The 14,201-nt window shown below is 48.2% G+C and overlaps 2 protein-coding genes across 2 annotated transcripts; both read left to right on the forward strand.

Annotated features, from left to right (window-relative positions):
- Nucleotides 1-1,747, forward strand: N7446_012564 (uncharacterized protein; the record flags this gene model as incomplete). The annotated part of the gene is made up of 4 exons (XM_058521306.1): nt 1-312; nt 372-935; nt 1,002-1,088; nt 1,139-1,747. 4 exons carry the CDS (start codon nt 1-3, stop codon nt 1,745-1,747), a joined length of 1,572 nt encoding a protein of 523 aa, XP_058366672.1.
- Nucleotides 1,748-1,789: 42 nt separating this feature from the next.
- N7446_012565 (uncharacterized protein) lies at nt 1,790-2,527 on the forward strand (the record flags this gene model as incomplete). Its single annotated transcript, XM_058521307.1, has 2 exons — nt 1,790-1,880; nt 2,310-2,527. The coding sequence occupies 2 exons, from the start codon at nt 1,790-1,792 to the stop codon at nt 2,525-2,527; spliced, it is 309 nt and encodes a 102-aa protein (XP_058366673.1).
- Nucleotides 2,528-14,201: the final 11,674 nt, after the last annotated feature.

Below are 14,201 nucleotides of genomic sequence, written 5' to 3' on the forward strand. Positions count from 1 at the left end.
ATGAACAAAGACGAGTTTGTTGAGTGGTGGCTTACAACATCGATTCGAAGTGACCTCTATGAGAAGAGTCACCAGTTTTTTGATGTGAAGAAACGCCATTCAGATGGGTGGAGATCTTTCCATCAAGTCGCACATACCCGGACTGGGGATCCACGCATTTTGTGCAAGGAGTGTGGCCAGCTCCTTGACCATCCGAGTCGGAAAGGAAATGGGACAACACCAATGACAAGACATTTAAAAGGGGCTAAATGCCAGAAACTAGCTAGCCATGCTAGTAAGACTAGTAATCTGAAAGAGCTTTTTGAGCTACAAGTAAGTTCGACTGGAGATGGTATCAATTCTATTCAGCTACTAACATGTGATATTACTAGGGACAACTCTACCCTCCGTCCCAGCGGTCCTTGTCGATAGAATTCAATGAGAAGGCTTTTATGGAGGATCTAACAGACTTTGTTGCTGGTCTTCGTCTTCCATATGTTATTGTTGAAAACCCTCTTTTCCAGAAGCTTCTCCAGCGAGCCCAAGCATCACCAAGGCCTCTTCAATTCCCATCCGCTAGAACAGTTCATCGACAAATACACCAGATCGGGCAAGAGAAACAACAATCGATCCTTAATTCACTACCCGAGAGAGCCAAGCTTTCGATCGCGCTTGATTGCTGGACATCACCATTCTCGCAGGCTTTTATGGCAATCACTGGTTATTTTATCGATATCAATTGGAATTATAGAGAGTTTCTACTTGGATTCGAGCCCCTAGAAGGCACTCATTCTGGTGAGAATCTCAGCTCGGTTCTTCTTACCCGTCTTAAAGACTACGATATCACTCATCGGATCTTGGCAATTACATCCGATAATGCCTCGAACAACCAAACCTTGGTAGACAGTCTAAATGATGAGATCGAAACTCTGGCCGAGGCTACTAGTGCACCAATAGTCAGAGTTCCGTGTATTGCACATGTCATTCAACTAAGCCTCAGAGATCTTCTAACTCATATGAAGCTTGAGCCAAGCAATGAGTATACAGAGAGAGAATTCCGACCTGGGCTAACCAGTGGGAAGAAAGATATTCTTTCAACACTTAATAAGGTACGTTGATTTGGTCTGATCCATACTCAAATTACTAATATATCTATAAGGTTCGGGCATTTGCAGTCTTTGTCAACGCTAGTCCCCAGCGCCGTGAATCTTTTTTGAAGCTTCAATCAGGGGATACAACCTTAGTTCCGATCCAAGATGTAAAGACTCGCTGGAACTCAACATTCCTATTGCTTCGCCGCGCAAAGCGTATTCGGTCTACTTATCAGACCTTCTGCACTGAGAGTGGATACAATCAGTTTTTCTTAGATCGAGAGGAGTGGCGTCAGATCGATTACCTTCTCTACATTACCCGACCCTTCTATAACTTTACCACCGTTCTTTGCCAAACCAAAGACGTCACTATCCACAATGTCTTCCAGATCTACAATGCACTATTTGAACACTTTGAGAAATCACTCAACCAGCTCCGACGGAAAAAGGTGAGCTGGAAGCAAGCGATGCGACAAGCCCTAGAAGCAGGAAAGCGGAAGCTAGCAGTCTACTATGGAAAGACAACAAATGCCCATGGTCATCTCTATGCAATTGGTACAATCCTTGCCCCATCGCATAAGCTCAACTACTTCTCTGGTGATGAATGGTCTGAGAATGAGTATGAATGGCGTGCGACATACCGAGATAGTTTCTATGACTATATCCGGCCCTACTAAGTACGATTGTCAAAGCGTCCTGGTTCCCCAACTCACTCTACGATGCCTGTAACAGGCTCAAGGCTTTCGGCAATGCTAGACCGGGAGAGTAAGAAGAGCCAGGGAGACGAGATTCAAAGATATCTTGACAGTGGTGAGTTAATCCTACTTTAATAAGTAGAAGCAGGCTAATTTAAGAACACCTTAGGTACAGTCAAAGAAGACCCGCTCGAGTTCTGGAGAAAGCAAGAGTCGTCGCTACCAGCCCTCGCAAGCGCAGCACGCGATGTTCTTTCTATCCCAGCGACAGGTGCAGGTGTAGAGCGTCTCTTTAACTCTGCACGGGATATCTGTCACTATCGTCGAGGATCACTGAAGCCAACCAGCATTCAGGATCTAATGATGTATCTGTGCTCGGCTAGGTTTGAACTTACTGGTCGTTATTTAGAGACTGTGAAGCAGGATAGATTCAGAAATGAGAAGGAGGCCGAGGATGAAGAGGTAGACGCTGATGGTGGAGATGATTATATAGATGGGATTAGTGACACCGAGGAACAGGATACTGTGTCTAATCCGAGTTTAGGTCGGTTGACTACCGAGGTTCATAGCCAGCAAGCACTCTTCTTGGGAAATCAGGCTGGTGATAGCGATGAAACCAGCGTAGCTAGCAAGGAAGGCGACGCTGATGAGGAAAGTGATGATGGTCTAGTTCTTCCATTGCCAGAAGGGATTGGCCGAAAGCGCTCATCAAGGAGGATATGTAGACCTTCTAAGAGGCTTAAGGAGTTTGAAACCTATTAAAATTGAATTGATGCTATTTCCACTCGATGCAGTTGAGATTCCTTGTATCCCTAATACCTTAAGATACTCTAAGCTACTGCATAACTATATGCATGTTACGAATACCCCGCGTGGGCGGGTTTGGGCGGGCAGGTTTGGACAGTGGGCGGACACCCCCCTATCCTGTCCGCCCATGGATATTAGTGGACTGTCCAAACCCGCCCAGTGGGCAGGTTTGGGCGGCTTTGGACAGTCCATGCGTGGACTCTGCCGAGGTCTAGGGCTGGCATACTAGCTATTAAATTGAATTGAATTGCGAGGTTTCTGCCAGGCAGTATGAAAAAAGTGGGTCCTAGGCCGAAGTACCGGAGGTCAAATACAGTGGTGTTTCAAAAGTATGTAATACCTGGTATCGAATCCTCTAGAATCCCAGAGGTACCGTTTGGGTCAATACGATGCTGATCACCATTTTGGGTAGTTCCCCTTTTTGATTCCGTTGCGCCAATCGCCTAGTACATCCATTGTATTTCCCTAGCTATACAGGATATTCCTGTTAGTTATGAGCGTACAAGTACTCACCACGTATGTATCGCCAAAGACCGAAGATCAGCGAAACTTCGAAAACAGTGGAGCGGTGATATCCATAATGGCGTCACTGGAAACGGGGACCTCGGGAGCTCCTCTTTCACATTTCACGACGGTAACACATATAATTACCACACAATATGGCAGGAATTGTAAAGAACGTGATCGCCACTGGCACCTCATCAGGCCTTATAAATCTACTGAATTCATTCATGGTCACATCTAACAAGCCCAGGGATTCGAAGCAGTCAAGCAATTGCTGCAACAGACTCAACCCTACAACTTCATTTGGGGTTGGTCAGGACACAGTCAAGGCACGCGCTGCATACGATGATATGAAATTTGACTCTGCAAAGCATAGCGTATCTATATTGCCTCTCAATCTTCTGAACTTGAAAAGCGTTCGGTCGTTCGCGACCCAAGCTCTCACTGAACTGGGTCAAAACCAGCTGGAATAGATGGTTTAGTCCTCTGGGAGACAGCGGGGAAAGAGAGTCAATACAAAAACCACCAACAAAAAATGATTGGGCGTGACAGGGGTACGGGCTTCTTCTCATACCCCTGTCGGCCTTGTCTTCTCTGCGAAATGCTGGATTTCTTGGGTTCCACCCTCTGTTGAACCATGGATGGCCAAAATGTGCTAAAGTTCGATTTACTAGGAAATTGAGGACGATTATTGACCATTTCTATCCCTGCGGCGATGAATCCCAAGCTCAGGACCGATCTCCCCAGGACTCGCAATACGCCCCCACTCCAGGAATTTACGGATTTACACCACCCTCAGATATTGGATGCAGCCCTTCGCCGGACCGTTGCCCCAGGACGGTCCTGAGCTCTTCGTCTCTTCCCGACCGCAAAACCCCAATCTGCTCCAGCTCTAAAGCAAACAGGCCAGATGACGAGCTTGCCGCAAGCTTTATTCGGTACACAATTGAGTGGAAATTCAAAGTGAATAATCGGTCCATACAGTAGTAGAGCAAGGTATACCTAATTGACAGTTGCATGATATTATTTCTGTTGTGATATGAGGCTGGTGCAGATCAGGAAGCAAGCCGAACCATCGGAATTAGTCCCGAGATATGTATACGAAGAATAAGTTGATTTCCAATCAACTTATTCTTCTCGTTGTATATATAGTCTCAAGTTTCCCACCGAATAATAGACGAATCAATCTTCCTTTGAACTACAACACGACACACTACCTTGGGTCGACCAGACCTGAGCTCTGCCACCTGGTCAAAGTGCCTCCACACGTCCGAGGAGCGCGACTCAGTCGACCATCTGAATTTGTATTGTCCATTTTTGGTCAGTTGTTGTCCATATTCGGTCTCCAGCCACCACGATAAGAATTCGTGCTCCTGGGCGGTCTCGTAGAGCACCCAATGTCGGCGGTCGGGTGCAAACCGCGTGAGGTTGGCCGAGGGGCTTCTCGGTCGAGCTTCCAAAGCAACGATCTTTGAGTGGCCAGCGAAAGACTGTAAGTCGTTTCTTAGGTGAGAATCAATTGACTGCATCCGGGGGAAGACATACCGAAGACCGCGATACTGGAACAGATGACGGGTCTGAGTCTGTCCCAATTGAAAACATCGCGCTGAAGAGGTGTTTTACTGGCGAGGAGACCCGTCGGTATAGATAGGATCATAGGCAAACCAAGCGAGACGGATGTTAGGGTTTTATGGTAGAGCGACCGCTGGGTCCCAGGAATCAGTCAATGCGTCAGACATTATGTATCTTGCTCTCCTGACTAATCCGTCCGTTCTTTTGCCTTGGGTGCTGAAGTTGAATTCCGTGACACATTGAAGAAACAGCAATGTTGACCCAAAGTTCTCAATTTAGGCGGCCCGCAAATTGAAATGTCGGTGGTGTTCCGGGCTCTGCTTCGGCATCGTTGAGTCAACGCGGTACACGTTGCAAAATGTTTAGTGCAACCCTGTTGATGATGGGTTTATCGGATTGCTGATGGTTTCACTGGCATCGATATGGCCAGGGCTATAAACGAAGCATACATGATACGCAGGGAAGTCAATCGACAAAGATTCTCAACGCCTAATCTGGTCAACAAGTCTGCCTCTCACCGGGTCTTCCTCACTAGGAATCTAGCGAATCAACTGTCTACTGGGTTTGCACCATAAGCTGGGCTGAATTACTCCCGCACGTCTCTGAGGCTTCCACCCGCCCTCCAAGAATTATTGCGCCCGTTGGGACACCGCCTAGAGAAGGTCAGGACCATAGAGTCATCAAATAGACATTTTGGCTATATAAGCGGGCAGCGCACCAGACTGGAAAAGTCAAACACATCATTTTGTTCATACCCTGTTGATTCTTCTGACACCTAGTGTCCCTGGCTAAGATGACCTTGAAAGGAGAAAGTGAGCTTGTCGAAGTCATGTCCTCTCACAGTGAGCTCAATGACTCTTGTGCTTCAGAGTCAGTCTCTGACTCCGAGGATGACATTTCGGAGACAAGTGAAGACCGCGCATTCGTGGTATCTGACGGAGAGCAATCCGCCTACTCGCACAGATCCTCTGTGTCTTCCCGGTACAGCCGGCATTGCCACATGCATTGCAATGACTCTTCTGTTTTCGTAAGTCGTTTGAGGAGAATTTTTTGAGTTAATGGGCTGACATCTCCAGAATGGCCAGAAAGTACCAATAAGCATACTGAGCAAACGCATTATCCAACAGAATGAGAGTTCGGTTGTACAATATTTGGTTATATGGCGGTCCTGGGAGCAGGAAAAACCACATATAAGTGGTACTATTGAGGAGACTCGATTTGTACTTAGTATTGGAGCTGCGCATAGCCCCCGTTTGTCGATAAGCCGTCTCTATTTGACATGCTAAGCAATGTCATCGCTTTTTACCAAGAGGCTCGTTATGTTAATATTTTCCCCAAATAGTTGGCCCTGTCTCCATACGCTGGCGAGAATACGTACATCAATTAGTAGGCTTTCTGCATCATATCCAAAGTGCGATCTGAGCAAGTGTCTTATTTTTCATTGCACGTGTCTGATATCGCCAGAGTATGGCAGCGCCCAACATCTACATGTTTCTGTCCACTCAACACTTCTACCCGCAATAGTGTGATAAATCCTAGCAAATTCAACCTCAGGTTTAGTCGGAAGGATCCCACTGAAGTAGTCTAGCCTTGTAACTTGACGTTCCAGCCACAGTTATGAATTGACGCGCTTGATGACCAGTACAAAAATCCAGATAAGTTGATTGGAATTTCTACGAACATTTTCGTCGCATACTTCCTTCTTTCATACGCTACTCACAGATCAAAAAGTCTCTGTGTATCCATCAGCTGCATCCCTGCCCCCTTTGACCGTGTTGTCTCTCGCCGTGGGAAAGAATCATATTTAAACAGCTCGTATCCAACGTTGAGCGATAAGTAGTGCCTGGCGTGATGCCAACGTAACCTAGAACAGTTTGGCCAACATTCGTGGCTTGCTACTCTCACCAGCATATACCTTGGCACAATGGACGCCCTGTTCTGTGTGAGCACACTCAAGTTGTGATGGGAAACCCACTTAAACTCGCTTGGTCATCCGTGAAGTGCACTTTTTTTATCCTAGACCATCAGAATATCACTCACTGTAAGGTGCTCCCATACAGTTTATACACTAATCTTATCCCGAAGACGGCCAACTTTATACCTGATTCTGCACATTTACGTCGACAGAGACCAGTATCTGCGGATTACTACGACAAGATCTTGCTGGGAAGAACTGTGTGATACTGCACTTGATGTTACAAGTACTGGAACGTCCGTTTCTGTCGCATTGGGGGCGTACGAACGGGTACGTATTTTGACTTCCAATGACTATTTGTAAAGATGTTGAACAAAGCAGGAAGCATGTTCCTCATGCTGATCTCTCCTCGAAAGTTCCAGTCACCAAAGCCCCTTTTATATATTCGAAGACCGAGGAGCTTGTTTGGAAATGGGAACAGTCAAAGCTCTGCGGTCGGAGTATCAACATCACACTCTCTTCCACCATGATTCCACAAGGTCATCCACCAAACAAAGCTGATAGCCAAGGCAAATTCGTATCCATCGAGAATGGCGTCACTCATGTCTTCCCTCAAGCACAGCTCACGAATCTGGAGCCGCATGACTATCAGATCGGTATTCTAGAGATAGCGCATTCAGCAAACTTGAAGATTATCCTTCTCGGCGCGAAGGAAAAGAAGCAAACAAAACGTCTCAGCGGAGGCCTCTTTGGCCTCCAGCATTTCCTGTTGCAGAGAGGCCCTCTTTCTTCCAACCGCTGGTCAACCGAATTCTGGGTATCCGACTCGGTCGTTGTTGATTCAAGATCCATTGAAGAGGCTAAATCGGTACTCAAGGCTGTGCGTCCAGAGAGCCCTGATGAGGCAACGTATGTCTGTGTTGGCCTTCCAGTCACAATCTTCGGGCCATTATTCAACACGCTGGTTTCGAAATGTAACGCAAGTGCGGCTTCCTTCGAACACTCCAATGGATTCATCTGGATATATTCCACAGTGGACCCGACAAACTTTAAGATTGACGCGGGCGAATCTTCCAGTCCAGCCAAGCAGTCAATTTCTTCCATGCTGAAGCAAATGAACGGTAAATCCTGGTTTGTTAGGGCAAAGCTCATGTTCAGACTCGAAAGCTCGAGAGGGGAGAAAGCGGGTATCCTTGCCGAGCTCCTAGAAGTTTCTCATATACATGTCACCTCTTCTCATAAGCCCATTACTCACTCTTAGGACAGACTTGGATGTTGGAAGGGTTAGAGGTAGGCAAAACCGCTGCTGTCGTCTATCCTTTGTGTTTCTTTTGTTCCTTTTGAATCAAGTACCCGTTGCCCAATAAGGAATTAAAGGAGCTTTTCAAATCTTTTGACAAGATCTATATTTACTGATATCTGTGCGATCTAACAGTCACGCTCACGTTAGGGCAGAGAATTGCTTGTAATCGTGTTCAGCCAAACATTCATCGTAACACTTCTGGGAACTTCCAGACCAGGAATCAAATGCCAAGATTTTTAGACTAAGCAAAAGCAAGCCTGATGGGACTGCAATACTATGTAGCTAGAAGGGGTATAGAGCACGAATTCTGTGGTGATTGGTCCAGCCTTGTCAGATCGGCACTAGAGTAGAATCCTATTCGGAATACTGCTCGGAGGCGTGTTTACTACAACACGACCGCCTTCCGTAGAAACAACGCTCTTTGCTTCTTCGACGAGTTCGAGTATGATTGCGTCAATAGACAGAATGACTTGGTCCATAGAAAAAGTCCTGGTGTGAAAACCCCACGGGCGGAGGGTCACAACAGTTTCCACGGTCGCCGTCGCTGGCCACGGCTGCCTCCCTGATCATCCTAACAATGACAGTCGCTGCCTAATAAAACAAGCGACCATGCGACATCTGAAAATGCATCCCAACACGTTGACTGGGTTCAACCGTTGAAAACATGGGACAATTTAAAACCGCATTATATTGCAGGCACAAGATAAGCGCAGAATTGGGGTTCAACGTTGAACATAAACTTCACGAGACGCACCTTTTGCGATAGAGATATGGCTTCTTTTATGCTGTGGGTGATTTTTTCACTGGTCTCGATGATGGTCATTTGCAATCATCAACCGGTCGTCTCAGCCCAAGGAGCCGTAAAAAAGGGCCTTCCCATATTTTTCACCAGCATCAATGATCACTGCATCAACATCGTAAGCCGCTTTCGACCGCCCAAACAAAGCTCTAGGTCAGCGTTGTTCAGACAGCCTATGGAAAATAAGATATAAACCTGCTGATGCCCAGTATTGCCTCGCATAAAGCATGTCCCACCCTGTTTCAAAGTTTGCCGAATGGCTTACCAGAGCTTCCATCCAAGACAAGTTCAGTCTCTGTGGGCTCCTCGCTCTTGTATGCTGGGTATCTTATAACCTGGGACGCCGATTCAGCCATTTGCGCTTGAGGTTGCAACACGCGGTATCCTGGAGACGCTTCTTCCAGGTGGCAACACCAGGCGTGCTCCAGTGGCTCGATATCCCATCATACTTGCAAGGGGGAGTACTTGCCGCTCTGGTGATTGCCAACATTATTGCAATCAGTCTTCATGCTCAGACCTGGGCGGATGTGCAGAAGCGAGCTGGATGCTTGGCGGTCACACACCTTGTTCCCCTCTGCTCTGGGTTTAGCTTCAGTCTTCCGGCTCATGTCTTCCGCATCGAACGGGGCACGTTCCAGTGGGCCCATCGGTGGCTAGGCCGCATTTGCGTGCTGCATTGCCTTCTTCATGGGTCCGTATTAGGCACAGTTGCTCGAAATACAAGCCTTGGAGCTTCCCTCGTCATCCCACTCCTGGTACGTGACGGCTAGAGAACGGCAGCTTTCCTATTTCCCCAAAGGATGTCTGACTAGAAGTGGCTAATATTGAACAGGCCGGATGCAGTTTCGTCTCGATCTTTCCTTGGACGCTCGCTGCGATTCTTCGACGGTGGCCGCAACTTGGCCTCAAGATCCACCATATGCTTGCTTCGATCGCCACTGGCGCCCTTTTCTACCATTTGATCGACCGGGTATCGTCCTACCGCTGGGTTTTACTAGGCGGTATTTGCGCCGGATTTGCTTGGAGTGCGGGGACATGTCTGCATACCATGTGGCTCCACAGATCGTGGCACATCACCTCTCTACGGGCCCTCGCGCGGTCTTCCAACAGGCTCTTGTGGCTTGATATTGCGGTTCCGGTGGAGTGGGTGGCCCAACCGGGGCAGTATGTACAGCTCTGGATGCCACGCCTGGGAGTAAGGTCCTGCTTGCAGCTTCCCGCATTCTACGTGGCTTCGGTGGGTACAGCGCAAAACTCCCCAGGAGCACCGACAACTTATGTGTTACGCATAGTGGCCCGGCTTGGACCGGGCGTGACCGGAAGGATCGCACAAGCTGCGGATCGTGCGCACTCGACGATTCATTTTCCGGTGTGCGTGCTGGGTCCCTACGGGCACCCACCTCATCTGGGCCAGTACGGGACCGTCGTCTTCGTACTTGAAGATATTGGACTCTTCCGCGCGTTGCCGTTCATACGACATCTCGTTCAAGAAAGCCGAAGCCGGAGGAACACGGTGCGACGGCTAGAGGTCCTGTGGCAAGTTAGGCTGAAATATTTCAGTAGGTGTCCTTCTTCTTCTCAGATGCTTTGCGGTGTTATGTGCTTACCGAAACAGACCATCCCCACTGGGTGGGGGATGAAATCTCGCAAATCCTTGAACTCGACCGTATGTTTGACCGAGACGATTGTCCCGAGCATAGACATCGAGATGACCGGGGATTTGATGTGAGTGAATTCTCCTTCTTGCTATAAATTTTACAATAGGTCGGGCTAACTCGGTGGCAGATCCTGCAATTTACCACACATATCCTAGATGCTCAGCCCGTGGACCAGATTCGTTACCGCAACCGTACGCGATTGAAATACCATTTTCATGCCATCAATATCGCCAAGGAGCTGGCACGCCTTGTGGATGGTACAGGCGGAACGACCGCGGTTTCGGGTATGAGCGCTCCGTCGGTTACCCCTTGGATTATGCCAACGCTAACTGGTCTTAGTATGCGCAAGCAACCCGTTACGCGCAGCAGTACGCCGTTTCGTTCATCCTAGAACGAGTGGCGATTTTCGATTGATTGACCTGGACCTTGAACCCTCTTGCACGTGGTGGACGGACGATGACCCTTTCTACCATGCAACATCCGAAACGATTACAGCCTCCGAGCGAGCAGAATCTTCCAACACTGGCACAGTGTTGGAGCCCAGTTGGACGCCGGCGCCCTTGCCTGTTGCACATACTGTCCCTGAACAGGCCTCTCGTCTCTCAGGAGAAACATTGGTCGATAATAGACGATCCTGGCAGGGCGATGAGTCAGCGATTGGGGCCCAGAGTGCCAATCACAAAAAGTGGGTTCGGCAGAAAATCATCGAAGGCGGCTTCTAAGTTGGCCAAACGTGTTAATAAGTTATCTGGCACAATCCATCCATTTGGACAAGTACGAGTCGTAGGCTTACTGCGTTTATCTCTATGACCGCGCATGTACTTGTCCTGGATAATTCGTCACATCGCTCTGGCCTAGCACAGCGTGAAGCTAGAATTGACAACACGAGATGCGACCGGAGCTGCCTAGACTCTAAAGCTTCCAAAACAGGCTGGGGTTTAGTCTGAATCCTTTTCTGAATAATTACCTCCAACTAAGTGAGCAGATAACAGCAAGCAGGCATGAAAGTGAATAAATTCGCGTCGATATGGGGTGAAATGCTGCTGAAGTGAATGGCTCGGGCGGTGACGGGGAGGATGTTGCTGAGCCGTAGGTCCATCTGAACATGGATTGGGATCGTCGCGTGGACAACCATGCACCAACATTGGCCGTACCACATCTACTTTGAGGATTTTGAACTCATAACCACTATTATTAACTTGCTTTTCTATCGTTCATATATTGCGTATTTAGTCCCGGGACCCTTGTCGCTTGTTCGTATATGAAATGTGAGGGGTGTATTCATTGGTTGGCGCTCGCAAAGATATATGTGGGCAAGATATGTCGAGAAATAACGCCAATTTCCATAACAGTATACCACTCTCGCTGTAGTTTTTTACCACTACTCACAGTTCGACGTGAATGACGACGAATCGAAGGATGGGAAAAAGAAAAAATTAAAATTAAGATTAAAAGCTTGATTGTTGGTTGGTGGTGAATGAGACAGCAACCAAACGTAGGGATGCACGCCAGCCAAGTCGCGCATTGACCCGACGCTCTGTCCCTAATCAACTCACATTCTACATGCCTCCTCATTCTGGACCATACCATATAACATGCCGATGCTGACCTTAAAACCGATCTGTGGGCTCCGTCCAGCCGGAAACGCTTCCGGAGGCTCTGCTCTACTGTTACTATTCCTTTCGAGGCCCTCGGCTAGCGCCACGTGACACCCGCCATCGGGAACACGAAAGATTCACAGACCCTGTCGCGCCCAGCCTTGCCGAATTCGGGGACTTATCATAAGCCACAATATCGGCAATAGGGGCCCTAGGTCCCTGAACGGATAACGACTGAGCATGTCGCGTAGGAAACGTTAACCTCCCCCGGTCGGTCATCGAAGAAACGTGTGAAGAACCATCTGAAGCAGCCCTTAATGCGCGAGCGCACCGAGTCTCATCAAAACGCTCGAGCAGCACCGAGGCCTCGTGTCACAAAAGTCCGCGCACTACCACCAGGCTGTTCTCTGGCACAACGAGCAACTCCAGTCAGAGAATAGAGAGCTCCGCCAAGAGTGCGAATATCATACAACTTCCAAGCGGCAGCCGACAAGACTGAACGGTTGGGGAGAAGTGGACGTTGGAATGGTGTGAAGTGGGCGGGGCCTCCCACCACCAGGGGTAAATGACGTTCATTTTGGATTTTTGTTTATCATGTTTGATCCGTGCATTTCTTTTGTTCAATTTACATCTTTCCATTGGAGGGCGATTGACTAGAAATTCGTACGAGTTTCCAACGGTCGCCCAGTGGGCTGGCGACCACTTTTTCCAGCTGTCGGCAGGCCTGATAGCACTCCCGCATAGCAGCATATATATAGAGCGAGCTACATCGGGCAAATGAATACATCATCATCATCATCATCATCATCATCATCATCATGGTATGTCTTTCAGTCGCCACCGCTGCCTTGATACCATCCTTGCCTCTCATCCACGTACTACGTTCAAGATATAAGACCCCCAATGGTTTTGGGCTCCTTTGACTATTTGTCAGATGGCGCTTCCGGGAACAATTCCTGTGGTCTCCAGCTTATCTGATTTCATCTGCATTCCCACCTACTCGGCTCCCCCTGGAAACGAGCATTTTAACTAGCTTGGGTACCTAGGCCGAGTTAGCAGGCCAGAGCAATACCAGGCTTCCAAGATCAGAAGGCTGTGGGATCGCGGTTCCAAACCGCCGAATAGCGGTGTCCAATCAGCCTTCTAGAAAACCACAAGCGCCGCTCCTCACCCCTAATGTGTGGTCGAGGGCCTACTCCTAAGTTCAAGCATGTTTTCAAGTTCGCAATTCAGAATAACCACATTCGAAATCCTAGGTCATGTCTCTTCTAATAGTCTAAACTCCTGAGACCTTCGCGAATCCTCATGAGTCATCTGTGGTGTAACACCGTCTCATGCTCTGCTGTGTTTCTCTCTGATATGTTGCAGGTTTCGGACCGTAGGATTCTGTCGGTGATGTGTTACTTTTTTCAGGAGATTCTTCTTCGTATGGTCCTGTGAGAGACCATAAGAGGATGATGCTTCAACTATAGGGCCTACAACTCCAGTTTCATTCGGTATAGATTGGGAGTTCGTTATAATACCGCAAACTTTCCTTACGCTTACTGGATTATTGGCCGTATTAGGTTGCTGTGTGGAGGTTGCTGTGTGGAGGTCGCTGTGTGGAGGTCGCTGGATGGGAAGCCTGGTTTTAGTCGAGAAACTTTGATGAAAAAATTCAAAATAATCCGAATCAACCTGACAGCAACCTTTTTCAGCGACCCCGCGACATATTGATTTCCCAATTCAAAATGGTAACAAACCGGTCAGAACCAGATTGGACCGTCCCGCGACCTTCATCCCGCGACACCGCAACCCAAACACCCATGCCTCACAGCCTTAAGTCCTGCACACACACACCCTTCGGCGGACACACAGCCTTCTCACCTAGGAAGGCCCGAATCCTATCGAATGCTCAGACTAGGCTCTTTTTCCAGGCGTCCTGCCTAGGGTAAGGGACCGCTCCCCTCCGCCGCTGCCGATGTCTGTTAAAACAAACATCTGCATATAGTGTGCGGCTTTGAGGTACAGTCTGCCCCTTAAAATCATGGGTAGTGCTATTTACGCACCGCAGATTGCTATTTACACACCCCTCCTGCCATATTCGGCCAAGCGTAGTGCTTGACAACTGCAACCGGAATTTACACCGCAATTAATTATTGTCCTCCTCTCCTTACAATAAAAGTTAAATGCCACGTGGCTATACTGGTGAAACCATACCAGTCATCCAGAAATCTGATATATTATCTGTAGATAGTCCAACAGAATCAACGGTCTTTTTCATCTCATCACTACAGGCCA

This window comes from Penicillium canescens, assembly GCF_028828765.1.
Source record: "Penicillium canescens strain IBT 15451 chromosome Unknown utg000010l_segment0_segment0, whole genome shotgun sequence".
In the NCBI taxonomy this organism is placed as follows: domain Eukaryota; kingdom Fungi; phylum Ascomycota; class Eurotiomycetes; order Eurotiales; family Aspergillaceae; genus Penicillium; species Penicillium canescens.